This window comes from Sciurus carolinensis, chromosome 13, assembly GCF_902686445.1.
Source record: "Sciurus carolinensis chromosome 13, mSciCar1.2, whole genome shotgun sequence".
Lineage (NCBI taxonomy): Eukaryota > Metazoa > Chordata > Mammalia > Rodentia > Sciuridae > Sciurus > Sciurus carolinensis.
Window position 1 is genome coordinate 74,373,054 of NC_062225.1, and position 27,982 is coordinate 74,401,035.

General features: G+C 35.4%; 1 protein-coding gene and 1 pseudogene across 1 annotated transcript in view; both read left to right on the plus strand.

Moving 5' to 3' along the window:
- Positions 1–27,982, plus strand: part of Asxl2 (ASXL transcriptional regulator 2) — a 137,193-nt gene that overhangs the window by 30,037 nt on the left and 79,174 nt on the right. The window contains 2 exon segments of the mRNA XM_047522996.1: positions 14,295–14,377; positions 26,391–26,393. Coding sequence (XP_047378952.1) covers positions 14,295–14,377; positions 26,391–26,393 — 86 coding nt within the window.
- Positions 6,338–13,176, plus strand: LOC124963502 (S-methyl-5'-thioadenosine phosphorylase-like; annotated as a pseudogene).

Genomic DNA, 27,982 nt, shown 5'->3' on the forward strand with positions numbered 1-27,982 from the left:
TCTAAAGTGAATCAAAGTTGGTTATTTAAGACAACATGAAACTATTATGTTCCTAGATGATAGGAATGTTTTAAGGAATTGTCTTAAGAGATTAGGGTTTTTAAACTTTTTTGTTAGAGATTTGCCATTGTGAACTGTGGATACTTAACCAAGTTATTCTTTCCAACAGTTATCTGACTATGTGGGTTGTGGAAAGTTTGAAAACAGAAAAACGAAGCAGGGAAAAAGTAATCTTAATTTTATTACATAACTATGTTTAGTGGTCAAAGTTCCCTTTTGGAATTTGATGAGAACTGTGAAGCTTCTTCTGCAAAAAAGACACAAACAGTAAATACTATACATGATTTCAAAGGGATTCATACAATTCTGAACTTTGATTGTAAATTAATACTCTGATCCAAGGTCATGCTATTAATATTTGGACATATATTGGTAATACTTTTTTATAAAAAAGTTCAGTATTTGGGATTAAACCCAGGGCCTCATGCGTGATGGGCAAACTCTCTCCTATTGAACTACATCGCTAGCCTTTTTTTTTTTTTTGAGACAGAATCCTCCTCTAAGTTTCGCAGGCTGACCTTGAACTGAATCCTCTTCTCTCAGTTTAGACTCCTGAGTAGCTGTATTACTATAGGCATGTGCTACAATGCCTGGCTATTTCTGATCCTTCTGTTTTTTCTTTTTCTTAGTTGAAAATTTATTTTGTATTCAGTTTTGCATATCATAACCACTTCATCATTGAAAACTTTTAAAAAATTCATAAAGAAGGGGATCTTAAATTATGCTTCATGTATGTATAACATGTAAGAATACATTTTACTGTCATGTATATCTAAACAGAACAAATAAAACAATATAAAGTCTTAAAAAATACATATGTATATGTTTACCATGCTGGGGATTAAACCCAGGGTTTGTGCATTCTAGGCAAGAGCCCTGCCACTGAGCTCCACCCCCAGCTCCACCGAAAATACTTTTCTTGATAATATATGAGTTTTCTTTTTCTTTTTCATAGTCATAGATGAACACAATACCTATATTTTATGTTATGTGGTGCTAAGGATCGAACTGAACCCAGTGCCTCACCAGACATGCTAGGTGAGCTCTCTGCCAATGATATGCCCCAGGCCCAATATATCAGTTTTCAATTTAGAAGTAATTTATTTGGTTCCTTCTGTCTTTCAGACATTGTCTAATTTGAGGGGCACAGATGAAGAGTCTTTGGTCTCACATTTGAGGGGTACAAATGAAGGAGTCTATTTAACTTCCCTTAGATTTGCTCTTTAACTCTTGGAAGGGGAGATAATTTATTTTGTTGTCTTAATTTGGGGTATTTCGATTTGTTTATTTCTATAACTGTTACAAATAATACTACAAAAGTCTTCCTGCCTAGACTACTCTTATGGATTTCTGCTATGTTGCTTTTATAGATCATTAGAAGAAAAGTTACTGGGTAAGAGATGTCAATCTTTGAAAGCCTTTGAAGTCACATGTTACCAAATTACTTTCACACTGTATCACTTAATCTTTTTAGCTGTTTAGTGTGTAAGGTGCCTGCTGCCTGTCAAACCTTGAAGAATAGAATCTTAGGAGTTTTAAAAATCTTTGCTGATTTTTATAAGACAGATAACTCAGATATAAAAAAGAGTAGGAAAGGTCTGTCAGCCACAGAAAGCAGCAGCATGAGCAAAGGTGGGATGTTGGTAGCTGGAGAGATGCTGTCTCATAGCTACAGTGGCAATCAGAGATAGCAGTGTTGCAGGACCTATGTTCCTTACATAGGTTGTGCTCCCTTGTCACCAACTCAAGACAGCATCTGGCAGTGGTCTTTTAAGAAGGTTCACTACAGGAGGGTTAGTGGAACCAACTGTAGTCTCTGTCACAACAGCAGATTTCAAGACCATATTGATATTTGCTATCTCTTTCTACCTTCAGCCATTCTAGATTTCCCTAGTCCTTGGCAGACTTGTACTGATCTAGGTACTTGCCTGAGATCTTTATTCCCGAGGAATCTGAACACGTTTGCCTTTTCCTTACCATGCCTTGGCCTTAGTCTGCAGTTGCCTGCTTTCACTAGGCCTGAAAGCACCAGAAACTGCATGTACTAGGTTATGCTACTGTGGTCAGTTACCTCTCCAGTGTAATAATTTCTTTTTTGCCTGCTCCTTCTTTGTCCTGAGCCAAAATGACCCAGTGGTTGTTAACTTCAGATTCAGATTAAAGGTTCTCTGGTAAAAATGTTTCACTCTGGGTTTAAGAATCTATAATCCTGGGGCTGGGGTTGTGGCTCAGTGGTAGAGCACTTGCCTAGCATGTGTGAGGCACTGGGTTCAATTCTCAGCACCACATATAAATAAATAAAGGTCCATTGACAACTATATATACGTATATATACGTATATATATTTATACGTATATATACACATATACGTATATATATAGACATATATATATACACATATCAATAAATTCTTTAAAAAAAGAAAAATAAAGAATCTATAATCCTAACAGAGCCTGAAATTACAGAGATGATAAATAAATTGTTTTATTTGGCACCAAGCCTATTTCCACTTATACTTCTGTATTATACTTTAAGGATGAATTTACTGCATCTTAGAGGTCATTTCCAGTGTTCTCTCATGATTACTACTTACCGATAGAGTGTCTGGTGATATCAGTGCTCGGAGTTCATTGTTACACTTGCTTTTGCCTAAAAAGCACCTCACTGAGTCTGAGGTGATGTTATGCCCCATGTTAATAAAATCACATATCCTTGGCTAGTGGTGCTGACAGAGAAGGCACTGAAGGCATGGAGGGCAAACTCCTCTGACTACTATTCTAGCTTCCTGTCCCCTTCAGAGTGAAGCAGGTTCAGTGTAATCAACTTGTCACCCAAATGCTTGACTCATCTCTCTCTCTCTCTCTTTTTTTTTAATCTTTTAGTTGTGAATGGCTCATCTCTTTGAAGACCTGTAATATCTATGGAGCTCAGAGTTGGCAGCCGAGTAGGAGCTGGTAGCTGATAGAATCTTGGACAAGTTACTTAATATCTCTGTGCCTCAGTTTTAACATACGGAAAAATGGTATAATAGTAACTACATCATATTATAAAGATTAAATGAGCCAGTATATGTAAAGCACTTAGAATAGTACTGGGCACTTAAAAACTAGTTGAGTATTGTAGATGGACACGTGCTGTGCAAGTACCCTACCACTGAGCCACAACCCCAGCCCAGTATTAACTTTTTGTTGCTAAGTCTGTAGAGTTTTGGGAGAATTAAGTTTTGAGAGCTTGTTTTTTTTTTTTTTTTTTCTCTTGAACTAGTACATGTATGAGATACCGAGACTTCTTAGATATTCAGGTAAAAAGAATACAAGATAGGAATGGACTAAATCAGGGTGACTTTAGAGCTTTCAGAATTGAAGGACTCAGGTAAAATCTATAGACCTGAGCTTTTGAAGTCAGTATGTGTGTTCTTGTCTGTATATCCATGGGTGTCTCTCTGTATAGATTGGTATTTAAATATACTCACTTCTTAATACATTGAAGTTTCTGTCCCCAAGTCTATAAATTTAATTGTATTTGCCCTCAACCTTTATCTTTAATTTTTGTTAAAAAATAGGCATTTTTACTGTTTTCTAAGACTAATCTTGCCACCTGTGTACCAGATTCCATCAGTCAACCGTCAAATGTTTCAACCTCCATGATAGCCATTGGGAATACTAGGTGAGCGAGACAGGTGGTCCTAGTCCTCATGGAGCATATGTGCCAGTGGGGAAGACAGATTATTTGAATTGCAGCTACAGTAGATGGCAGTACTAGGGATATTATTGGACACTGCTGTAGGAGCATGATTATTTTTGAAACCATTAGAGGATGAAAATGCCTAAGGAGAGTAGCATTTGAGAAGAGAATACTGAAGATGGGTAAACATCACAAGATTGTGGAAAGTGGAAACAGGTAGAAGGAACCAAGTTGAGGCTGGTGTCACAGAAGCCAAATGGAAGAGTACATCTCAGGACAGAGGTAGTGATCAGTAGATACTCCTCAGTGGTCTGGTAGGGCCCCTTACCCTCTTTCCTGTGAAGCTCTTCGGCTGTATTGGTTATCCTTTCTGTCTAAAATCCAGATATTTCTTGTTATTATCATGTGCTTAGCTTCTAAACTCCCATAGTAAGTGTGTCGTGAGTTTGGTAGGTGAGGAATAACATATCCTCTGAATTCATTTTGTTTCTGAGTGGAGCATTTTAAGTAGCACACGTTCAGATAATGAGGAGTTTGTCAAAAACTATCTGAACCTAGTTTGCTTCTTGTGTTGGAATGGGTAGAATTGGAATAGTTAGGGTTACGTGGGATTCCTTTTATCCTAGTACAGGAAACTTGTTCAGGTCCCTTACTACAACAGTTATTCCTTGACTCCACTTTTCCCGTTGCCTTCACTGTTCTTGAAGAGTTGCTTTATCTTTCTGTTCCACCTACAACAGACTTTCATTCAGTGCTAAGACCTCACAAGTCTGATTTCTTCCCTCCTAATTAAATAGTACCAGAACTTACAAGGCTAAAGATCTCCTGTTGCTAAGAGTGTATTTCTGTTGTTTAATTAGGTAGCTTTTGACATGTTGGCCCCTCACTCTTAGAATGATTTTATTTTCTGAGGCACCAAAATGTTCTGGTTTTTTTCCTATCCCCCCACCATGCCTTAGTCTACTAGTTTTTCTTCTCTGGATCTTAAACATTAGTGTGTTCTGTAGCATAGACTTCGATTTCTTCAAATTTCCTGAGTGATCTTGTTCACTGTTATGAAATTAGTTATCCCAAATAAAGCCTTTGGGTAGTAAATGAGCCTTATAACACTGATAGGAATTTATAAAGATTACCATGTTATTTATTTATTTATTTATTTATTTATTTATTTATTTATTTATTTTTTTTGGTGCTGGGGATTGAACCCAGGGCCTTGTGCTTGCGAGGCAAGCACTCTACCAACTGAACTATCTCCCCAGCCCCTTCTATGTTATTTATTTGAACATTTTATTATTTATTTATTTTTTTGGTACTGGGGATTTAACTCCAGGGCACTTGACTACACTGAACCACATCCCCAGCCCTATTTTTTTTTTTTTTTTTTTTTAAATTTTATTTAGAGACAGGGTCTCACTGAGATGCTTAGCACCTCGCTTTTGCTGAAGCTGACTTTGAACTTAATGATCCTTTTGTCTCAGCCTCCTGAGCTGCTGGGGTTACTGGTATGTGCCACTGCCTATTTGAACATTTTAAATGTAAAATAAAATCATCTAGGTTATGCAAAATTCGGACTATACCTCTTTGCCTATCTGGAATGAGCTCATAAATGCACCAGGAATTTAAATACTGTTGTTATTTATCTAGAGTTGGACTCAAATCTTAGAAGCTACCTAGATTTTTTTAAGTACTCAGAAAATAAAAATTTTAAATCCTTTTCATTAGCTGAATTGAGAACCTACAAGCTAAGAAGTCGGTATATTAGACATTTTAAAAACGTATTTAGTTGTACTTTAATTCTCTGTAGTGTTGATTTTAATTCTGAGTTGTTATTCATTTTGTCACAGAGTAGTTCTAGAAATTGTGTTTTGTTGTTTCATAAACAATTCCAGTGGAATGAGTTTTTGTTTGGTAAACACTGCCCTCCTGTGGTTAGAGTAAGGTAAATGCTTTGCAAACTACTCTTTCCACTCACATTAAACTTGTGGCAATAGAGTGTAATACTTAAATCAGAAATATGTGACCATATTGTTTTTTTCTCCTTTTTCTTTTCTTTTCTTTTTTTTTCGTACCAGGGTTTGAACTGAGGACACATGGCCACTGAGGGTGCTTGACCACTGAGCCACATCCCCAGCCCTATTTTGTATTTTATTTAGAGACAGGATCTCACTGAGTTGCTTAGTGCTTCACTTTTGCTGAGGCTGGCTCTGAGTTCACGATCCTCCTGCCTTAGCCTCCCCAACCTATGTGTATGTTTTGTTATGTGTATTAAAAGAATTAAATAAAAATGAAAGCAAAAATTACTAAGCTATCGAAGGGGAGGAAAAGTACCTTTAACTGTGGAAGTGGTAAAAGAAAAGAACGAGCTGAATGTGGTGGCGCAGTCCTGTTATTCCAGCTACTGAGAGACTGAGGCTGGAGGACTGAAAGTTAGTGTAGACTAACCTGGGCTACTTAGTGAGACCGTGTCTCAAAAAAAAAAAAAAGTCTAGGAATGTGGTAGAGCACTTGCTAGCATGTGCAAGGCCCTGATTTAATTCCCAGTACTGAAAAAAATAAAAATTAGAGTTCATAAAATTAATAACCTCCATGGAAAATGAACCGTAATGAAAAGATTAATAATAAACTAGAAAAAGTTTTAATACAAAGAGCTGAGACAAATAACATAGACAGTGGCCGTGAATAACCAATTCATAGTAAGGAAATACAGGTATTAAAGTACAAATATTAGGTTTTCACCTAGTGCGCTCGCCAGTTGCAGCCTCCTTTCCATGCATGCAGACTTGACTTCAGGGGTCGCTGCTACCATGGCCAGTGAAGATTGGAATAATTGTCAGAACGGTCCTGGATGATCCAGAAATTTTAGTAGGAAGAACTGAAAAATATGCGGATACTCCATTTGACAGACTACGTGTGCCTTAATTTGGGGGAAGATAAAAAAATGTTGATTATATCCTCCTTGCAAGACATGGGAGGTAGAACATCATCGTGCCTTCACAAGTCAACTACCAGGCAAATGTCTGGACTCCGAAGGAAGAGAACTGTACACGTCATAGTGATGACAGCCTGTGACTCCTTGAGGGAGGAGATTCAGCCCAGAGATAATGCTAGCATTTATCATTTCACTGACAGGACCACACTGAGGCCCCAGAGCTTCTATGATGGCAGTCATTCCTGCTCTAGAGGAGTGTACCATTTTCCAGTGACTGAGCCGTTTTGCCCCCAAATGAAAGATGTCCTCATAAAAAGGACCTAAGAAGCTAGAACTCTGGTGGCACTCAAAGGGGAAAAGTAGTCACAACTGAGGGATCTCCTTTTCGCTCCTTGGCAGAAAGCTTCATGTTCCACACTTGGGTGTGTGTCTGGTGGGGGAAGCAGATGTTATCAATATGATCACAAGTTCCAGAGGTGGTTCTTGCTAAGGAGACTGGAATGCAGGAATTGCCATGACAACAGATTATGATTGCTGGAAGGAGTATGAGGAAGCAGTTTCAGTTGACTGGGTTTTAAAGACCCTGAAATAAAATGCCAGTAAAGCCAAAAGTTTGCTCCTCACTGCCATATCTCAGGGTCCATGGGATGGTCAGAAACCTTCCATAATCTGAAGAATATGACACGGTTTTTCTGTTTTATTACCAGGACACTAAAATAATATGGTTTCCCAGAAGAAAAGAAGACTTTCCAGTTATTTTGTGTATTATGCTTAACTTGAGGGGGGGGAAATCTTGGGGAAGACATGCAGCTTTCATGTTCTTGCCTGTAAAAGAAGAGCACGTGGAAAGAAAAACAAGACATTGTTTTTATTGGTAACTCCACCAGAAAGACTTCTTTCTAAACACGGAGGAAAAGCAAAATAAACATGGGGGAAGTCTTACATTTTGGGGGAAAAAAACTAAGACAAAACACTTTTGCCTTGCCTCCCCTTACTAAATTTGCAACAATGAAGGTTGGAGGGTGATATTCACTTTCCTATGTTGCCAAGAAATATGAGGAAGTAATGGGACTCTGGCTTTTTATCATAAATGAGTACAATCTTCTTGGAGATCAGTTTGGTAAAATGTATCAGAAGGCTTGAAAATACTTAGGCACTTCGTTGGGTATTCCTAGGAATTTCTCCTTTAAAAATTCTGTCAGATACATACAAAAAATTATGAAGAAGGATGTTTAATAGGTACTGTTAGTTATAATAATTAAACAAAACAATCTGTATCCAACAATTGGAGGTCAATTATGGCTTAATTATAATGAGATTGTGAAGTTTTCAGCTGAGGATCATGTTTTTATGTAATATTTAATGTCCTAAAGAAATGGTTTCTGTATGATATGAAATGGAAAAAGTGTCTTACAGTACTAGTTTTGTTTTAAAATGCTATGCAAATGTAAAAAGACTAGAAAGAAATATATATACTATATACATTTTTCTACAATTAGTATAATCAAATAATAAAGTCAGAAAACTAAAGTACAAACATTAACTCTATACAACCACTCTAATGTGATAGTCATAATAATACATAAAACTAGCATCACTGGTAACTTTAGGAACATGCTAATTCAGAAAGTCAGCTAATTTTTCTGAATCTGGTAAATACAATAGTAGAATCAAGTGCTAAGGACATCAATCAAATGTTTAGTAATTGGATTCCGAGAAGGGAAGAAAGTGAATGGGCACAAGAAATTTTTCAAAGACCTAATGGTAAGAATGCTCCAGAAACCCCGTGAATGAATGTCTAGCAGAAAATTACTTCTAGGCACATAATAGTAAAAGATGAAAACTAAAGCCAAGAGTAACAGAAAAACAGAAGATTGGTTGGGGAATAGGGGGTGTGCCCCCCTTTGTTACTAGCAATTTACACTGAAGGAATGTTAAAATGAGTTGTTTTAGAAGAAAAATAGCTGGGGAGATAGCTCAGTTGGTAGAGTGCTCGCCTCTCAAGCACAAGGCCCTGAGTTCAATCCCCAGCACCGCAAAAAAAAAAAAAAAAAAAAAAAAAAAAAAAAAAAAAAAAAAAGGAATAGAAGAAAAATAATCCCAGGTGGAAGCTTGAAGAGATACTGGACAGATGCAGATTGATAGAAGAGGCAAATAAGTACATAAGTCTAAGTGCATATTAATTATAGCAGCAACAAAAATGTCAAGTGAGGTCAGGGAAGTAATTGGAATTAGTGTTCTGAGGTTCTTTGGTAATTAGATTAAAAGATAAAACAGAAATTCCAATTGGGAAATTAAGAAATACGTTTCAAGTCGTATACAAGTTAAGGAAAAAATTACGCCATTTAGAAAACAATTTGAGCTGATAACAAAAACACTGCATTTTAATACTTGTGGGATATAGCAAAAGCTGTGTATAGGGGGAATTTATGAACTAAGTGAATCTATTAGAAGAGAAAAATGATAAGAACAGTTATTTAGTATCCATCTCAAGAAGCTACTGTTCTAAAGATAAACACATAAGAAGAACATTTATACCAGAACTGACTTAAATTTGTCATTTTTTTTTGACAAATGACTACTGGGGATTGAACCCAGGGGTGCTATATACTATTGAGCTACATCTGACCTCTTTAAATTTTTAATTTTGAATTGGAGTTTCACCAATTTGCCTAGACTGGCCTCAAATTTGAGAGCCTCCTGTCTCAGCCTCTTAAATAGATGGTTACAAGCGTGTGCTAGGATGTCAGTTTAGTGCAAATATTTTGGTAATTTCCTTCATCTTAGAACATTCTGATTTCTCCTTTATTATTAAGGGATATTTTTGCTTGATACAGAACTTTGGATCAACAGTTCTTTTCTGGCGCTGGGGTAGTAGCTCAGTGGTAGAGCACTTGCCTAGCATGTGTGAGGCACTGGGTTTGATTCTTAGCACCACATGTAAAGAAGTAAAAATAAATGTCCATCAACAACTAAAAAAAAGATTCTTTTCTTTCTGCACTTTAAAATATTCTTCCACTGCTGCTTCCCTTCATGATTTCTGATGAGAAACCCATAGTCATTTGAATCATTATTCTCCTAATCATACTGCTTTACAGAATTTTTTCCTTTAGTTTTCAGTAGATTTCTTTGAATTTGTCTTGTGTGAGATTTGTTGATCTCCTTGAAATTATGTTTATCAATAAATTTCAGAAGTTTACAGCTGTTATTTCCTCAAATATATTTTCTCTATTACTCTTTTCCCTTTGTGACTCTGATGGCATGAATGTCAGAGCTTTTGATATTGTCCCATTGACTGCTCGTTTCTTTTTTCTGTCTTCTTTTTTTTTACTCCCTTTGTTCATCATTCTTTCTTTTATCTCCATTCTGCTATTGAATCCTCCTAGCAAATTTCAGTTTTTAAGTTTTGATTATTATAGTTCTTAGTTCTAAAATTTTATTTTATATTTAAGTGCAAATAAATAAAAAATAAAATCTCTCTTCTTTTGTTTTTGAGAGGGGGTTTTGCTGGCCTCAAATTCCTGAGTTTTAGTGATCCTCCTTTCTCATCCTCTCAAGCTGGGACTAATGGCATTGGCCACTCCTGGTTACCCTGAGCCCCTCCCCCCCTTTTTTTGTAGTGGTGGGAATTGAACCCAGGGCTTTACCAACTGTACTACATCCCCAGCCCTACCCTGGCTTCTTGAAGTAAAGTTGTACTAGCTGCTTTTAGCAACATTTGTGTTGTTTTTGTTTGTTGTGTGTTGCCTTTTTTTTTTTTTTTTCTTTGTCAGTTATTGATCTTTTCCTAGTTCTGTGAGTTTAGTGACTTTTGGATTACATATTAGACATTTTGATGCTGTATTATGATACTCTGTCTTGTTTGAATTCTAGAGAAAGCTGGTTGTGGTGACATGTACCTGTAATACCAGCAGCTTGGAGGATTATAAGTTTGAGGCCAGCTCAGCAATTTAGCAAGACCCTGTCTCAAATTGAAATATAAAAGGACTGGAGATGTAGCTTAGTGCCCCTGGGTTCTAACCCTAGTAACTGCCCCCCCCTCCCCCAAATATATATATCCTACAGAAGATGTTGACTCTGTGTGTGTGTGTGTGGGGGGGGGTGTTTAAAAGCAGGATTTGACCTTGTTAGGTTCAAGTCACAAGTTTCTGTTCACCTTCTGTGCACTCTAATTCCAGTATCTAGTTTTCAAAGCCTTTGCCTAGTTATTTGGATCTACCCTGCATTGGTGTCATCTTGCAGCTACTTTGGGTATTAGGTATTGGTATACTTCATAGTAACGTTGGTTAGGGGTCAGATCCATAGATGTATAGCACTGGGTGACCCAGGAGTAAAGTAGAACTTCACGGTAGGCTCAATGCAGCGACACACACTTGTAATCCCTGTTCCTTGAGAGGCTGAGGTAGAAGATTGCAAGGACTGGAGGCCAGCCAGGGAAATTTGGTAAAACCCTGTCTCAAAGTAAAATAAAAAAGGGCTGAGAATGTAGCTTACCGGTAAAGTGCCCTAAGTTTAATCCCAGTATGATGGTGGAAGGTTTGGGGTGGAGGCAGAAGAAGAACTTTATGGTATCACTTTTTTGAGCTCTTTTCTCTCTGCAAGTTCCCTGATGCTTTTTCTTTTTCTTTTTTTTTTTTTTTTTGCGGTACTGGGGATCAAACTCAGGGCCTTGTGCTTGTGAGGCAAGCACTCTACCAGCTGAGCTATCTCCCCAGCCTGATGCTTTTTCTTTTTTGGGTGAGGGTGTCCCAGGAATAGAACCCAGGAGCGCTTAACCACTGAACCACATCCTCAGCCCCTTTTAAATATTTATTTAGAGACAGGGTCTTCCTGAGTTGCTTAGGGCCTTGCTAAATTGCTGAGGTGGCTTTGAATTCGTAATCTCTCTGCTTCAACCTGCCAAGCCGCTGGGATTACAGGCATTGCACCCAGCCTCTGAAACTTTTTGAAAAGCTGTATGGACATTTCGTAGAACACTAGAAATGGAACCACCATGAGACACAGCTACTAGAAGCTCCTCCTAGAAAATCTTTCTTTTAATCTGATTAGAACACCTGATTTTTTTAATTTTTAAAAATTTTTTGTTAGTACATCATAGTTATGCATAATATTGGGGTTCATTTTAATGTAATCATACATGCATGGAATGTAATTTGTTCCACTTTAGTATTTTCTCTTTTTCCTCCCCTCTTTCCTCCCTGGTTCCCCTTTCTCTACTCTACTGGTCTTCCTTCTATTTATTCAACTTTTTTTTTTTTAACTAGTGCTTTATTGATACACAAAGTTGAAATTCACTGTGGCATATTCATATATGTACATACATAATTTGGTCAATTTCATTTCATCGTTGCTGCCCTTCCTATTCTTTCTTCTTCCCATTTATTCCTTTCCTCTACTGATCTGCCTTCCGTTTTTCATGGGAAACCTCACCTCCTTTTCCTTATTTTGCTATAGCTTCTTTCTACATATGAGAGAGAATGTTTGATCTTTGACTTTGAGTGACTTAATTTCACTTACATGATATTTTCAGTTTTCATCTATTTACCAGCAAATACCATATTTTCATTCTTTATAACTAAGTAAGACTCCATTATGTATCTGTACCACATTTTCTTTATTCATTCATCTGTTGATGGACACCTGGGCAGGTTCCATAACTTCACTATTGTGAATTGCACTGCTATGAACATGGGTGTTCTTGTACCAGTATAGTATGCTGCTTTTTGTTCTTTTGAATAAATATGTAGAAGTGAAGTAGCTGTGTCATATGATGGTTTCATTCCTTCTGTGGAGTCTCTAAACGGCTTTTCAAAATGGTTGTACTAATTTTCCATCCCATCAACTATTTATTTATTTTTGGTACTGGGGATTGCACCCCAGGGTGCATAACCAGTGAGCTATATCCCCAATCCTTTTTATTTTTTATATTGAGACAGGATCTTGCTAAATTGCATAGTGCTTCACGAAGTTGCTGAGACTGGCCTTGAACTTGTGAGTGATCCTCCTGCCTCATACTTGCCCACTTACTGGAACTACACAAAAGCATCACCATACCTGGCCTCTCTGGTACAATTTATGATTGTACTTTTTTCCCCACATCCTTGCCAGCATTTATTATTATTTGTATTCTTGATGATTGCTGTTTTAATGTGAGATGAAATCTCAGTGTATTTCTGATTTGCATTTCCCTGATTGCTAGGGATGTCAAATGTTTTTTCATATAGTTGTTGGTCCTTTGTATTTCTTCTTTGGAGAAATGTCATTTTGTTTCTCTGATTTGCTGCACATTTCTGTGACTGTGTTTTCCTTCAATGCCTAGGAACAGGATGGAAGAAAAAGAATATAAATCAGGGAGATTCCTCCTCACACTCAAGGGACCAGAAGAGCTACTCTTTCTTGGAGACTTAAGTCCCTGTCCAGCCATGATTGGTGTTATCACTGGCATAGCTGTTGCTGTGGGATTTCTGGCGGTGGGGGCAGAAGAAAAGAAAAGGGAGAACTAAGAAGCAACCTATCTTAACCAGGGGGTTTCCCCTTCTTACAAGCTATCTATCATTGGGCAGGTCTCTTTACTGTGCCTCAGACCGAAGAGAAGAATTCTCTTGGAGCACTTTCTGTCTGTATTTAGTATGTGTTTCTGGGTTTGGGGCTTTCTTTTGAGTCTCCTCCCCAATCCACCTGCTCCTATTTTCAGAGTCCTTAAACAGCTGCTTAATGCATTCTATCCAAGTTTTTAGTTACATTGGTGGACAGGTAGGATGGACTGTGCTTACTCTTTATTAGAACCAGAACACACAAATAATTTTAATTTCATTATAACTGTTCATTGTTTTGGTTAAGAATTGATTGCACATCTATGCTGTGTTAGGCTTTACTGGAAATTTAAAAATGGATAATATTAAGGTACTTACAACAAGTCACATGTAGGAATGGAATGTGGGGGTGAAGGCAGAAAATAAACAATTTCATGTTCATTAATAGTAATTTTTAAATATTTTTTCTTAGTTGTAGGTGGACACAATACCTTTATTTTATTTTTATGTGGTGCTGAGGATTGAACCCAGGGCCTCAAGCATGCTTAGGCAAGCACTGTATCACTGAGCCACACCCCAACTCCTAATAGTGATTTATGTGTGTGTGTGTGTGTGTGTGTGTGTAACTTGGCATTGAACATGGGACACTACCACTGAGCTATATCTCCAGTCCTTTTATTTTTATTTTGAGACAGGAGCTTGTTAAATTGCTGACACTGGCCTCAAACTTGGGATCCTCCTGCCTCAGCCTTCCAAATCAATAGTGAATATTTGAATTATTAATTTTAACTTTTTTGATCCATTTCTTCTTCAAGATTTGACTTATTGTTTGTAATTGAGGGAAGGTCTGGGTTGAGAAGCCTCTGGATATGTATGTTTTGCATGTAATTTTTTTTTTTTTTTTTGGGGGGGTGCTGGGGATCGAACCCTGGGCCTTATGCTTGCAAGGCAAGCACTCTACTGACTGAGCTATCTCCCCAGCCCCTGATGTAATTATTAAGATAATTATATTAAATACAATTACATATGTAATTAATAAGGATAGGAAGTTAAAATAAGAAATAATTTATTATATACTTGTTTCTCAGGTCTTAGAAAAATACCCCAATACACCCATGAGTCATAAAGAAATTCTTCAAGTTATCCAGAGAGAAGGACTAAAAGAAATCAGGTGAGTTATTTATATATTATTAGCAACAATTACAATACTTGATTGGAATATTTGATAGTATGTAGTAGAGCATTTTAGTCCTCAAGATTGATTATGTGCTTTGTTAATTTCTTGTTGTATTCAGCTGTCAGATCATTGTGATGTTTTTAATTTGTAACAGTTATAAAACCAAAAAAGTAAAAACTCCTTATTAGAAAGACAGTAGCTGTTTTCAAGTCCATGCACTTTAATTCTCAGGAAGGCCTGGAGCCATCTTTAAGCCTTCATCTATCAGTTCAGACTTTTCATTTAATAAGCCTGGTCATTAGCAGATCAAATTGCTATGATGTAGAGAGAATTCTGCTAGAGGTAGACATTCTAGGAAGAAATAGCATTAACCAAAAAGAATAAAATGCAAGATATATAAAGTACTAGGTATGTCAAATAAAATTCTTAGCCTGGTATGGTGACTCATGCTTGTAGTCTTAGCTACTTGAGAGGTTGAGGCAAAGGGATTATTTGAACTCACAAATTTGAGACCAGCTTGGCAGCATAGCAAGACCCTATGTCCAAAAACAAAAATAAAAAAAAACTTTTTATGTTCAAATACAATAGATGGGAGTCAGTTAAGTAGGATCAAAGATAATATACACTTTCATACATATTATAATAGCACATAATAGTCACTGTTCATAATCGAGACTCTCATTGAGAAATGTTGAAATTATGTTGTTGCTTTGTTAATTAAGGCACATGTGGCAGTCTTTTTTATTAGAAAGATTTCCATTAAGGTAGGAAGTTTGCACTGCCTCTAGTGTTTTTCAACTATGGGTGGCGTTGTGTAATACCATTAGGGAAGGGAGATCACAGTATGGTTGGGGAGCTTATTTTTGATGATCACAGTGACTGGTGAGGTGAACATACTATGATATTTAATGGGCAGATAACAGGGAGACTAAATGTCTTGTATGGTGTTGGACAGTCCACATTGAGTCGTTGTTCAATTCAGATGTCAGTAGTGTTCCCATTGAGAAACAATGGCTTATGCTCAGATATTTGTAAATAAACAATAGTACATTTTTTTCTTTTCTAACCCCCTTTCTTTTGTTGGCCCCCACTCCCCTGTGCCCTGGGATGAGGACCAAACTCAGGGCCTTGCATATGCTATGACAAGTGCTGTGCCACTAAACTAAACCCCCAACACCTTTTTGTTTTATTTTTTTTTTGGTACTGGGGGTTGAACCCAGTGGTTATCTAACACTGAGCTATACTCCCAGCCTTTTTTTATTTTGCAAGAGGGACTTCATAAGTTGTCCATGCAGGCCTTGAACTTGCGATCCTCCTGCCTCAGGCTCCCAAGTAGCTGGGTGGGATTACAGGTGTGTAACATTGCACCCAGCAGCATATTTCTTTTATTAATAGCCATTGCATAGTCTAGATTTTTCTTGTCATTGTTTTTTTTTTTTTTTCTTTAACATGAAGTTCTACTTGAGTTTTTTTGAATTGACTTTCTTTTCTAAAGCACCTAAATTTTTTTTGTGCGTGGTTTTAATTTGTTGCCAAATTTCAGTAGGCAGGAAATAAGGTTTGCTTCATGGTTATGAAAAGATTAAATATAAATGAGCGTATCCTACTTAATAGGACACATTCCTAAAAACATTGAGTATAAACATTTGTAATTTAAAACTTGAAAAATGCATTTGAAAAATTAGCTTTTAAAAGTATCTTTTGTAATCATTAAAAAAATCATCACTTTAATTTATTAGCATTATATTTCTAAATTTTATTTGAATTAAATTTATTAGATTAGGACTAATTCAAAAACCATTTGATCAAATCAATTAGTAGTGAACTAAAGGAGGAAATAATAATAGTATTTTTGTGACTCTGAGAAACAAATTCTGCTAAGATATTCTAATATCCTTTAATAGCACTGTTAGAGCACACAGAATGGGAATGGGTGGGAGATTTTTTTTTTTTTTTATAAAATTAGATTTTTGATACATATAAACAAACCAGGCAAATACATCAGGAAATCTGGTATATGGAGAACAAGCTTCATTAATCTCTTTGGCCTGAAATTCTGTTGCAGTGTCATCCAAGTCTAATATAGTAAGGCTCTAGGACTTAAAATTTCCATTATCATTCCAGAGAGGAGGAAAGATTAATGAATAAGTAAAGAATGATAATAAATAAATAGGAAAAAGGAATTTCTTTTATATATATATATATATATATTTTTTTTTTTTTTTTTAATTGTTGGTAGACCTTTTATTTTATTCATTTATTTCTATGTGGTGCTGAGAATCGAACCCAGTGCCTCACACATGCCAGGTAAGCACTCTACCACTGAGCCATAACCCCAGCCCTCTTATATACTTTTAAAGATGTTGATGGACCTTTATTTTATTTTTTTATATGTGGGGCTGAGAATTGAACCCAGTGTCTCTCACATGCTAGGCAAGCGCTCTACCACTGAGCCACAACCCCAGCCCCTCTTGTATTTTTGATATGTATCAAAATTGTAGAGTCATTAGTAATATCTCTGGCTTCATGTGGTGACAGTTTACAAGTAGTTCTTCTTGGTTAAACTCTGATGCTGTGGTTAGTTTTGTGACCACAAAGCAGTTCTTTCTCAGTCATCTGTGACATACATTTTACAAAATCCATTAGAGGCTCTTTTACCTCTCAGAATTATTACTACAGTGCAATACTACTTCCTTCTTGAAACTTGTTATCTTAATTGATACTACAAGCATTCCTGCTTTCTGTCCTCTTTGGAGTTTTTTTTCCTTAAATTTTTTTTTTTTTTTCTGATAACCTTTTCTTAAAGTTAAGTATAGTTCTGTCTGTTCTCATAATTTTATATATCTTTTATGTTTTGTCATTTTCACATTTGTAGGGAAGCTATATCCATCTCAGCCTTTGTACATGAGGACCCCTTAGCTTTCCCTTCAGTTATTTGTAAATATAGAGTTTTATATATACAAATTATTACAAATATATATATTTGTAAATATAGAGTTTATATATATATTTGTTATATATATACAAATTATTATAAATATATATATTTATAAATATAGAGTTTCCCATAGTAGTCACAAATCTTGTTAACTCTTTTGTGTATCAGTTTGGAATTTTCATTTTTAAAGAATTTTGACTGATTTTGAAAGTCTCGATCACATATTCTTATTTTACTTTATTATAGAATTCCTTGTTCTTTATTGCACTAAGGTTTAAAATAATAAGTTTTTGTAATTTTATTTTATTTTTCAGTGCTGGGGATTTGAACCCAGGGCCTGTGCTTGCAAGGCAAGCACTCTACCAACTGAGCTATATCCCTAGCCCCTACTTTTTGTAATTTTAAAGACAGTCAGTGCTGGGGGTATATAGCCTAGTGGTACAGTGCTTGTCTAGCATGTGCAAAGTCCTGGATTCCATCCTTAGCACCACCAAAAAAAGAAAAAGTCATATATCCTTACATTAAAGTAGTTCTGTGAGGATAGTGATACTGTCTCTTCTTTTTGTGTATTGCATAATAAGCATCAAAAACTTACTTGTTAATGAGTATATGAGGTATCAATGGTTAGAAGATCATATTCAAATATAGTAGTTTTTCTTGCTGCAGCAATGTGTTATGAGCCTTATAATCTTTACAGATTTTAGAAAGATTATAGAATGAAACACATAGTTTGCTTATTGAAAGTGTGCTGCTCCTTGTTTTATTTTCCTTTCTTAGACTTCAGTATGTCTTTCATCTCTTTCACTTTGTATTTTTCCTTCTGCTCTCACATTTTTAAGAATCTCTTTGAATTTTGATTATTGTTATATTGTTTTATTTTAAAATGTATTTAAGTGAAAACAACCCAAATGTCCATTAACAGATGATAAACAAAATGTGCTGCATACATGCATTGGAATATTATTCAGCCTTAAGAGGAAATGAAAATTTTTTTTTAAGAAATGAAATTCTGATACATGTACCAGTATGAATGAACCTTGAAAACATACTAAGTAAAATAAGAGATCCAAAAGGACAAATATTGTATGGTTCAATTATATGACATATCTAGAATAGGCACATTTACAGAGACAGAAAGTAGACTAGAGGTTAACAGGTACTGGCATAGGGAGTTACTGTTAATGGGTATAGAGTTTCTGGTTCAGGTGATAACAAATTTCTGGAAATGGAAGTAATTATAGTTGTACAACATTGTGAATGCACTCAACACTGTCAAATTGTACTTAAAAATGATTAAATTGGTAACTTGCAATCACCAGACAAGTATTAAAAAAGAAGGAGTTGACTCCTGACTGAGAAAGATTGAGGTACTAGTGACTTTAAGATGTTAGGTGGTAAGATTGAAAATTGTTGGGCTGGGGAGATAGCTCAGTTGGTAGAGTGCTTGTCTTGCAAGCATAAGGCCCTGGGTTCGATCCCCAGCACTGCCAAAAAAAAAAAAAAAAAAAAGAAAAGAAAAGAAAAATTGTTTACCCAAAGTATGGAATTCTGAATGAGTTAATTAGAAGCAGGTATCCTTTTTAGAAAAAAGTATTATAATATTTAAATATCTTTTTAAAACTATTAAACTTAGCAACATTTTAGAAATATAGGAAGGAAAAAGTCCTAAAAGTCCCTCAAAATAACCTATGACTATGTACTTGATTTTATATACATATACATACATATACATATATATATGTATGTATATGTGTGTGTGTGTGTGTGTGTGTGTGTGTGTGTATATATATATATATATATATGTTGTTTTATTTTGTTTTTGGTTTTTCTTTTTGGTACTGGGGATTGAAACCAGGGGCACTCAACCACTGAGACACATCCCCAGCCCTTTCTATATTTTGTTTAGAGATAGGTTCTTGCTAAGTTGCTGAGGCTGGCTTTGAACTCTTGCTCCTCCTGCCTTAGCCTCCTGAGCCACTGGGATTACAGGCGTGTGCTACCACACTCAGCTTGATTATTATGTTCTTTTTATACTATAATGTGCATCCCTTTTAAATATAGAGTTTCCCATAGTAGTCACAAATCTTGTTTTTTTTTTTTTTTCTTCTTGGGGCTGGAAGATTGAATCCAGGACGTCCTGCATGTTAGATAAACACTCTATCATTGAGCTTCACCCCCATATCCCCTCTAGTAGGAGTCATATGGAAGAAAGAAGATACAGATTTGGTGTTTCAAGTCAAATGGGACTGATTTAGGCCAGATGAGATTAAGAGCTGATTCTCGTGTACTTAGTGGAGTGAAAGGTGGAAGTATTCTGAAATAGTCTAATTTTGTTTGGAACAGATAAAACATTATCGATAATGTAGATGGATGCTTTAACTGTGGTTTTTGGCATTTGTAAGTAAAAGAAAAATTAATTTCTGTACTATTTACCAGGTGCAGTTATTTTAGAAAATCATAAAATAGTTTATAATTAGTTGAACAACTTTTTAAAGACACCTCAGCTCCATTCTATCTAAACCATAGCCTGTCGTGTCTCTCAATATAAATCCCAACAATGACATGGCAGGAATTCACTCGGGTTAAACTCTTCAACAGTTACTTATTCCAAACCTGAAGTATTGTTAGAACCTTGAAAAAAAATTGTAAGCTTTTATATATCTGGTTTTATCTAGATAGTTTCCTTATTTATTTATTTATTTATTTATTTATTTATTTATTTATTTAAAATCAGGTTTTATTTAATATATATATTTTAATTGTCAATGGACCTTTATTTTATTTATATGCTGTGCTGAGAATCGAACCCAGTGCCTCACACATCCTGGGCAAGTACTCTACCATTGAGCTACAATTCCAGCCCATCCTTTTTAAAAAAATACAATAATCATTAGTTAGAAATTTCATTCACTGGTTATGCTTGGTTTAAGAATCCCCATTTTCCTTATTGTAACTGATTTCTCGATCCTAGATGATGTTATGGACTCGAATGATTCTACTGAAAGAATGGTTACCATTCCCAGGACACTAGAAGTAAAATCAAGGATTCAGAGATGTGCTCACTTTCGTATATTTTTCCTGTGTACTTCAGTTCCTCTTTAAGGAAAACTATTCAGAATTTTATTTTATCTTGAATCAATGTGACATTTATTACAAATGCTGTCATTAGCCCTAAGTATCACAGTAGCCTTTTGAAAACTTCAGATCCTTTTTGTCTGAGGATGAAGATTTTAGTTTATAGGGACATTAACTCGGAGCACCCAGTTCTGCATTACGTTTTCTGTTTTTCTTGACTTGAGTTGTGTGTTTCCTGTGATTACTGACTGTGCCATTGGTTGTAAAGTGTCAGAGACAATTAAAGCTATTGTCTCCCAAGTACATTCACGTAACCCCCGCACAGTTTCATGTACTTGTCTCTGGGTTGGGGCATTATTTTTATTCTTCTTATTTTTTAGTATTGGGAATTGATCCCAGGGAAGTTTTACCACTGAGCTACATCTCCAGTCGTTTTTTATTTTTTGAGACAGGATCTCGATAATTGGTGAGGCTGGTCTTGAACTTATGATCATCCTGCCTCCACCTCCTGAGTAACTGTTATAACAGGCATGTGCTCCTGTGCTTGGTATTTTTTCTTGTTGATATGGCAAATTGCATTTTTAAAAAATATTTTTTAGTTGTTGATGAACCTTTATTTAATTAACTTATTTATATGTAGTGCTGAGAATCGAACCCAGTGCCTTTACACATGCTAGGCAAGCGCTCTACCACTGAGTCACAACCCCAGCCCTGAATTTTTTTTTTTAATACCAAGCCAACATTGTACTCCTGTAATAATCTTGCTTGGTTGTGGTGCATTGTTATAATTGTTGTTGTTACATGTTGTTGCATTCAGTTTGCTAAAACCCTGTTGAGGATTTTTGTTTTTAAGATCATGAGAAATATTAGTCTGTAGTTTTCTTATTTTTGTATGGTGAATACCTGATTTTAGAATCAAAGTAACTCTAGTCTCAAAGTGAATTAAGAAGTGTTCCCTTGTTTCTATTTTTGGGAAGTTACTGTATAAAATTGCTGTAAATTCTTTAAATCTTTAGAATTCTCAATTGAAAACATCTGGACCTTGAGATTTCTTATTCAGGGATTTTTTAATTACAAATTTGATTTTTTTTTTTAAAACAGCGTAGTATAAATTTATTGAAGGTGAAGGTGAAAGTAGCACTCTGTGGGCTGAGCAAGAGAGAGACTCAAGGCCCAAATTGATTTATTTAATGGTTATAGGACTATGTAGGTAATCTGTTTCATCTTGGTTGAATTTTGGTAGTTTGTGGTTTCTAAGGAATTGGTTCATTTCTTCCAGGTGTTCAAATTTAGTATAAAGTGGTTTTCTTTTTGGTACTATCCTCTTACTATGCTTTAATGGCTGCAGAATTTGTGGTGACGCTTCTGTTTCTTCCTTCATATTGGTGATACTTGTTTTTCTCTTATTATGTCAGCCTTATTAGAGATTTGTCGGTTTCATTGATTTTGTTGTTTTGTGCTGGGGATTGTTGTTGTGCTGGGGACATTGGGCATGCTAGATAAGCACTCTATTCCGAGCTGCACTGTCTCCTTATTTCATAGACTTTCTCTGTTGTTTTTGTCAGTATATTTTTTAGCATTTTAAGACTCAGAATATGGTCTGTGTTGGTATATGCCAGTGTTCCTTGCATGCTTTCTGATGTTTTGGGGTATTCTATAAATGTTTGGGTAAATTGTTAATAATGTTGTTCAGGCCTGGGATTGTAGCTCAGTAATAAAGGAGTTACATAGCATGCATGAGGCCTGAGTATAATCCCTAGCACTGCAAAAAGAGGAAAAAGTAAAGTCTTTTGTATTCATATTGATTTTTCTGTCAACTCTTTCTTTTGATTATTGAAAGACGGGTGTTGAAGTCTAATCCAACATAAGTATAATTATTATTTGCCTATTTTTCCTTTTAGTAAGTTAGTTTTTGCTTCATGGACTCTCCCCTCCACCCACCTTTAAATTTTGTTTTTGAGACAGAATCTTGCTAAATTGCTCAGACTGGCCTCAAACTTGTGACCCTCATATCTTAGCCTCGTGAGTATTTGGGATTATTGGCATGCGCCACTGTGCCCAACCGTTTCTTTGAATACTTTTTATTAGGTGCATGCACAACCTATTACTATTATGTAGTGATCTTCTTTGTCCCTGGTAATGCTCTTTGTTTTAAAGTCTACTTTGTTTGATGTTAATAGAGCCACTTTTGATAAGTGTTTGTGTGATGTATAGTTTTTTCATTTTTATGTTTTTATTTAGAGCAGGTGGGTTTTGGTTGTTGTGGGCAGCATGTTTTTTTTTAACACCCAGTCTGATTATTGTCAATGTAATTAGATTTATTCTCCCATTTTGTTTTTCCTTCATTTTTGTTTTTGTTGTCCCCTGTTACCTTCTCTTGAATTATTTGTTGTTTTGTAGTACTCCATTTTATTTCATTTAATTGACTTTTTTTTAAAAGTTGTCTTTCTTTAGTTTGTTTTAGGAGTTGTCCAGGAGATTGTAATTCACACCCAGAATCTTTCATAGGTGTCTTTGACTTATTTTACCACCTTAAATAAAATGTAGACGCTTTACCACAATTTAGGTCCCTTTGTACATTCTCTTATTCTTATAGTTGTCATACGTGTGTTATGTCGCATACCCCATCAGATACTTACTCATTTTTCTCTCTGTAGTCATATATAGTTCAGAGACTTTGTTTACCCAAATGTTTATCATTTTTTTCGCTGTTCTTCATTCCCTAAGTTCCATATTTCCCTCCAGTATCACTTCCCTTCAGTTTTTAAGAACTTCCTTTTAATATTTTTTCCAGAAGTGTTAGAATATTACTGATTAATTGCCTTGATTTTCCTTCTTCTGAGAATTTCTTTGTTTTGCCTTCATATTGAGGATTATGTTTTGCTGCACATAGAACTCTCTTGCCAATTCTTTTAGTATTTTAAAAAAATTACTTCATTGCCTTCTGGTTTCCATGATTTCTGATGAGAAATCGTCATGTGAATAATTATTTCCTGTAAGTAATATAATTGTTTTCAGTAATTGCTTTCAAGATAATTTCTGTACGTTTAATTTTTAGTTTTTTTCCCCCTATTTTGTTTTGATTTTTGCTGTGCTGTAGATTGATCCCAGGACCTTATACATGCTAGGAAAGTGCTTTACCACAGAGCTACACTCCCAGCCCTAGCAGTTTTATTTTAATGTGTCTAGATATGGATAACTTTGTATTTAATCTGCTTAGCATTCATTAATTTGTTTAAATCTGTAGCTTTATGTTTTTCATCCCATTTGACAAGTTTTTAGCTATTCTTTAAATGTTTTTCTTTCCACCTTCTTTCTTTTTTGGGAATCCAGTGACATGATTATCTAATAGTATTTTGCCATAGTTCCAAGTCTGATCATTTTTCTCCCCAATCTTTTTCTCTTTATATCAGACTGAATAATTGATATTTCTCTATCCTCACATTCCTTCTTTTTTCTTTCATCTCCATTCAGCTATTGAGCCTATCCATTGAGATTTTTAAAAAATTTCTGATGTTGTGAGCTGGACGTGGTGGTGAATACCTATAAATTCAGCAGTTGGTAGGCTAAAGCAGGAAGATGGCAGGTTCACTCTGAGATTGGTATGATAAGTTGTATAGCTAATGAATGAGTATGACCAGCTTTCTAGATTCTCAATTAAGTTGCTATTTTTACTTGTTTGTCACTTCTAAGTCAAGGAGCGTTTAAAAGCTTGCTTCTTTTTAAAAAATGACCTGAAAAAAAGGTTAGGTATGGGTTATATAGTAATACTGACAAATTTGAGAGTAGATGACTTGAACATGCATTCTTTGCCAATAAACATTATTTTTTAAATTTTTAAAAATTAGCTCTTTTTAGTTGCAAATGACAGTAGATTATATTTTGACATAGCCTGTATACATGGAGTATAACTTCTCATTCTTGTGGTTGTACATGATGTGGAATTAAACTGCTGTGTATTCATGTATGAACATAGGAAAGTTAGGTCCAATTCATTCTGCTGTCTTTCCCATTCCTTTCCCCCTCCCTTCCCCAACTCCTCCCTGTTCATTCCAGTGAACACGCACCCCCATTGTGGATCAGCATTTGCATATCAGAGAGAACATTCAACCTTTGCTTTTTTGAGATTGGCTTATTTCATTTAGGATGATAGTCTCCAGTTCCATCCCTATGCCATAATTTCATTCTTCTTTATGGCCAAGTAATACTCCATTGTGTATATGTACCACATTTTCTTTATCCATTCATTGTACATTCTAATTATATTACAACCTTACACCTTTGATTAACAGTACTCCAAAATCGATAATCTCTGTTGCAGTCCTCATCTCTTCTTCCACCTTTTCCCCATATCAGTTAGATTATTTTAGTTGTAGAATATTGCAGATGGAAAAAGATGTTATAGTTTACATCTCATTTTATTATTGGAGAAATAAGACTGGTCACAGTGGTATAAATTCTATAATTCCAGCTACTCAGGAGGCTAAGGCAGGAGGATCACAAGTTCATACCAGCCTCATCAACTTAGACCCTGCTTCAAAATAAAAAAGGCTGGAGATACAGCGGTAGAGCACCTCTTGGTTCTATCCCCAGTATTGCGCCAAAATATACACATAGTCTGTGGAGATTGAGATTTAGTAAGGGTCATACAACTAGCTTAGTGAAACTAACAATCTAAGCTTATTGCTTCTGATTTTTGTTCTTTCAGTATGTGCTTGCCGTTCTGATTAGTATATTGGTTTTATTATTTTTCAAATCAAACTTACATTGTGTGCTGACATAACTTTAGGTTGATTGTTTTCTAATTACAAATTGTTTTTTGAAAGAATTTGAAATAAAAATTTGATACATTATAATGACTTGGCTTCTGGAGAGTCAGTATATTTTTAAAAAACTGAATGTTTAAATAAATCTTTATGTATTGCTGTTTGGCAGAGCTCAGAATTGTTTCCTTGTAAATTTTTCTTATGTTTCAACCTTCCAAGCAAAGCAGTAAACTCCTTTAGGGTGTGATTGTAAAGAACTCTGGGAACCATCTAGCAAAGATCTTGCTCAATAAACAGATTGAAATATTAACTCTTTTTTTTTTGAGGGGGGGTGTCTCTCATCTTATCCTGTTAGAACATTTATTTATGAAAAACATAATCTCTCTTCTATGATATTTAAGGTGAGATGTTATCAAAGTACCTACTTTTCCCCCACCTCTCCTTATACAAAAGTATTCATAGGAAATAAAGCCTACATTCTCATTACTTGATAGCAGAAATCATTATCCCTGCAGAGTAGATTATTTGATTGATTGTTAGGGTGAAATGCCTTGAAGTGATTTCATTAGAGCTCAGTTTAAGAATTAAGAACATTTTAAAATTAAATCGATACCATATTCATCTAAGGTTAGCTGATACCTTTGTGGTTAAGCCCACATCTTCTGATCTACTAGCGCAGTCCTCTTTCAAGCCTGCAAACCTGGTAGAGATGTCAAAAAGGATTAATATTGAAAACAGAAACAAAATACTAGGATGTTGACAGAAAAAGTCATATTCCATTGTTACTCAGAGGGATGAATTCTTTTATGGATCAAAGGAAAGCTAATAAACATTAGTGTCCATAGCTGATGGCTTTATGATGGCTCCTGGAAACTGAAGTGCATGGAAAGAATATTAAAGAATGGAAAATACTGGTTGTTTCCACATCTAAACTGCTCCAATAGCTTTACTCTGTCACATAGTTAAAATAGTGCAACTATTTTCTGGAGTGGATTAGACTCTTCAGCTGAATTTAATCTTGTACTTTTAGACACTAGTATTTTGGGCTAACTTGTAAATTTAAATTAATGAATGTTTTATATAGTAACATGGGGGATGTGGGATTACAAATATTGCTGGGAGGGCATGGGACAGTTTATTTTTTTACCTTATTGTTGCTTTGTAAAGAAAAATTAAAAACTTTTTTTTCCCCCTCCTTTCATTTTCTTGGGATGCATTCCAACTCCAGAAGGTAAGAAGTATTACTTTATTCTAAAGAAGTATAATGCAGCTGTAAAACATTCTTTTATTATAAGTTTAATTGATCTTACCTTTGGATGCATGATTTTTACTTTATGAAACTAAATAAGTAATAGTAATATTATCTAAGTTTTTATTAATGTGCTTGTTTAGTCCTTGTACTTTATAATCATAATCATTATTTGGTCATAATTTTAGAAATCTACTCTACATTAAGGCTTATTAAAATTATTCACTTTACTAGCGTTAGAATATCTACTATTACACAGATTGATAAGGAAAATATTTAAGAGATTGGAAATGTGTATGTTAACATTTGCTTTTTGGCTATAAGATTGAAAATGTATAAGATTGATTTAGAGAAATTATTGGTAAATCCTCTACAGGAATGAAACTTATTTCAAATGGTCATGAGAAAATGCATGTCTCCGAAGAAGGGTCTGGAGTTTCCAGAGAGAAGGGGAACTTGGCCCAGGACCAGCAGGCTCTTTGGCATACTGGATCTGAAAGAATTGCAGCACACGCCAGTCAAAGGCATAGACAAGTTTATTTAGTAAAGTAGTAAAATATTCAAGGGAGAATGGAGGGTAATCTCCATTGAATGCACAAGGAATGCACATTCAAGGGTTAGGATGCAGGCTATCTCTAGAGGGAAAGACAGCAACCTGTTGATGTTGTGTGTTAATAGTTAGAGGGACTAGAGGTAGAGCCAGGATGGAGTTATATAATTTCTTGCCAGTTTTCCCTGCACTTGCTTGTTGTCTCATGTTATTTTTGCAGACAAGGGCATGGATATGGTGCTTCCTTTGAGACTCAGTGTCTCTCCTTTTATCCCCAATTTCTATCTCAAAACTGGACCAGAATAGGTTAAGATTCATAGTCTAGATCCTTTACTGAACTGAATTTTTGTGTTGGCATTTTAGATAATCCTCTGTTTTAGCAGTGCCCATGTTATAGTTATTTATTACAGTTATTTGACTTGCCTGTGAGACTTGAAAACGGGAACCATATTTGCGTATTTTCATAACATTTGGATATGGCATGCTTGGCTTATAGTTAAAGCTTAATTAAACTTTTTTTTTAAATTGTAAACAAATGGGATACATGTTGTTTCTCTGTTTGTACATGGCGTAAAGGCATACCATTTGTGTAATCATAAATTTACATAGGGTAATGTTGTTTGATTCATTCTGTTATTTTTTCCCCTTCCCCCCACCCCTCCCACCCCTCTTTTCCCTCTATACAGTCCTTCCTTCCTCCATTCTTGCCCCCCTCCCTAACCCTAACTCTAACCCTAACACTAACCCCTCCCACCCCCCATTATGTATCATCATCCACTTATTAGCGATATCATTCGTCCTTTGGTTTTTGGAGATTGGCTTATCTCACTTAGCATGATATTCTCCAATTTCATTAATTAAACTCTTAAACTCCAGTTAAATATGTACTCTGTTAAGTTCAATTATAAGAACTTATTTGCTTTTGAGCAACAGTTGGTGAAAGAAAGCTTCCTTAACATCCTAGTAAAATTCATAATTAAAAACTAGGTAATTTTAATATATTATTGTTTGAAGGGTTTCC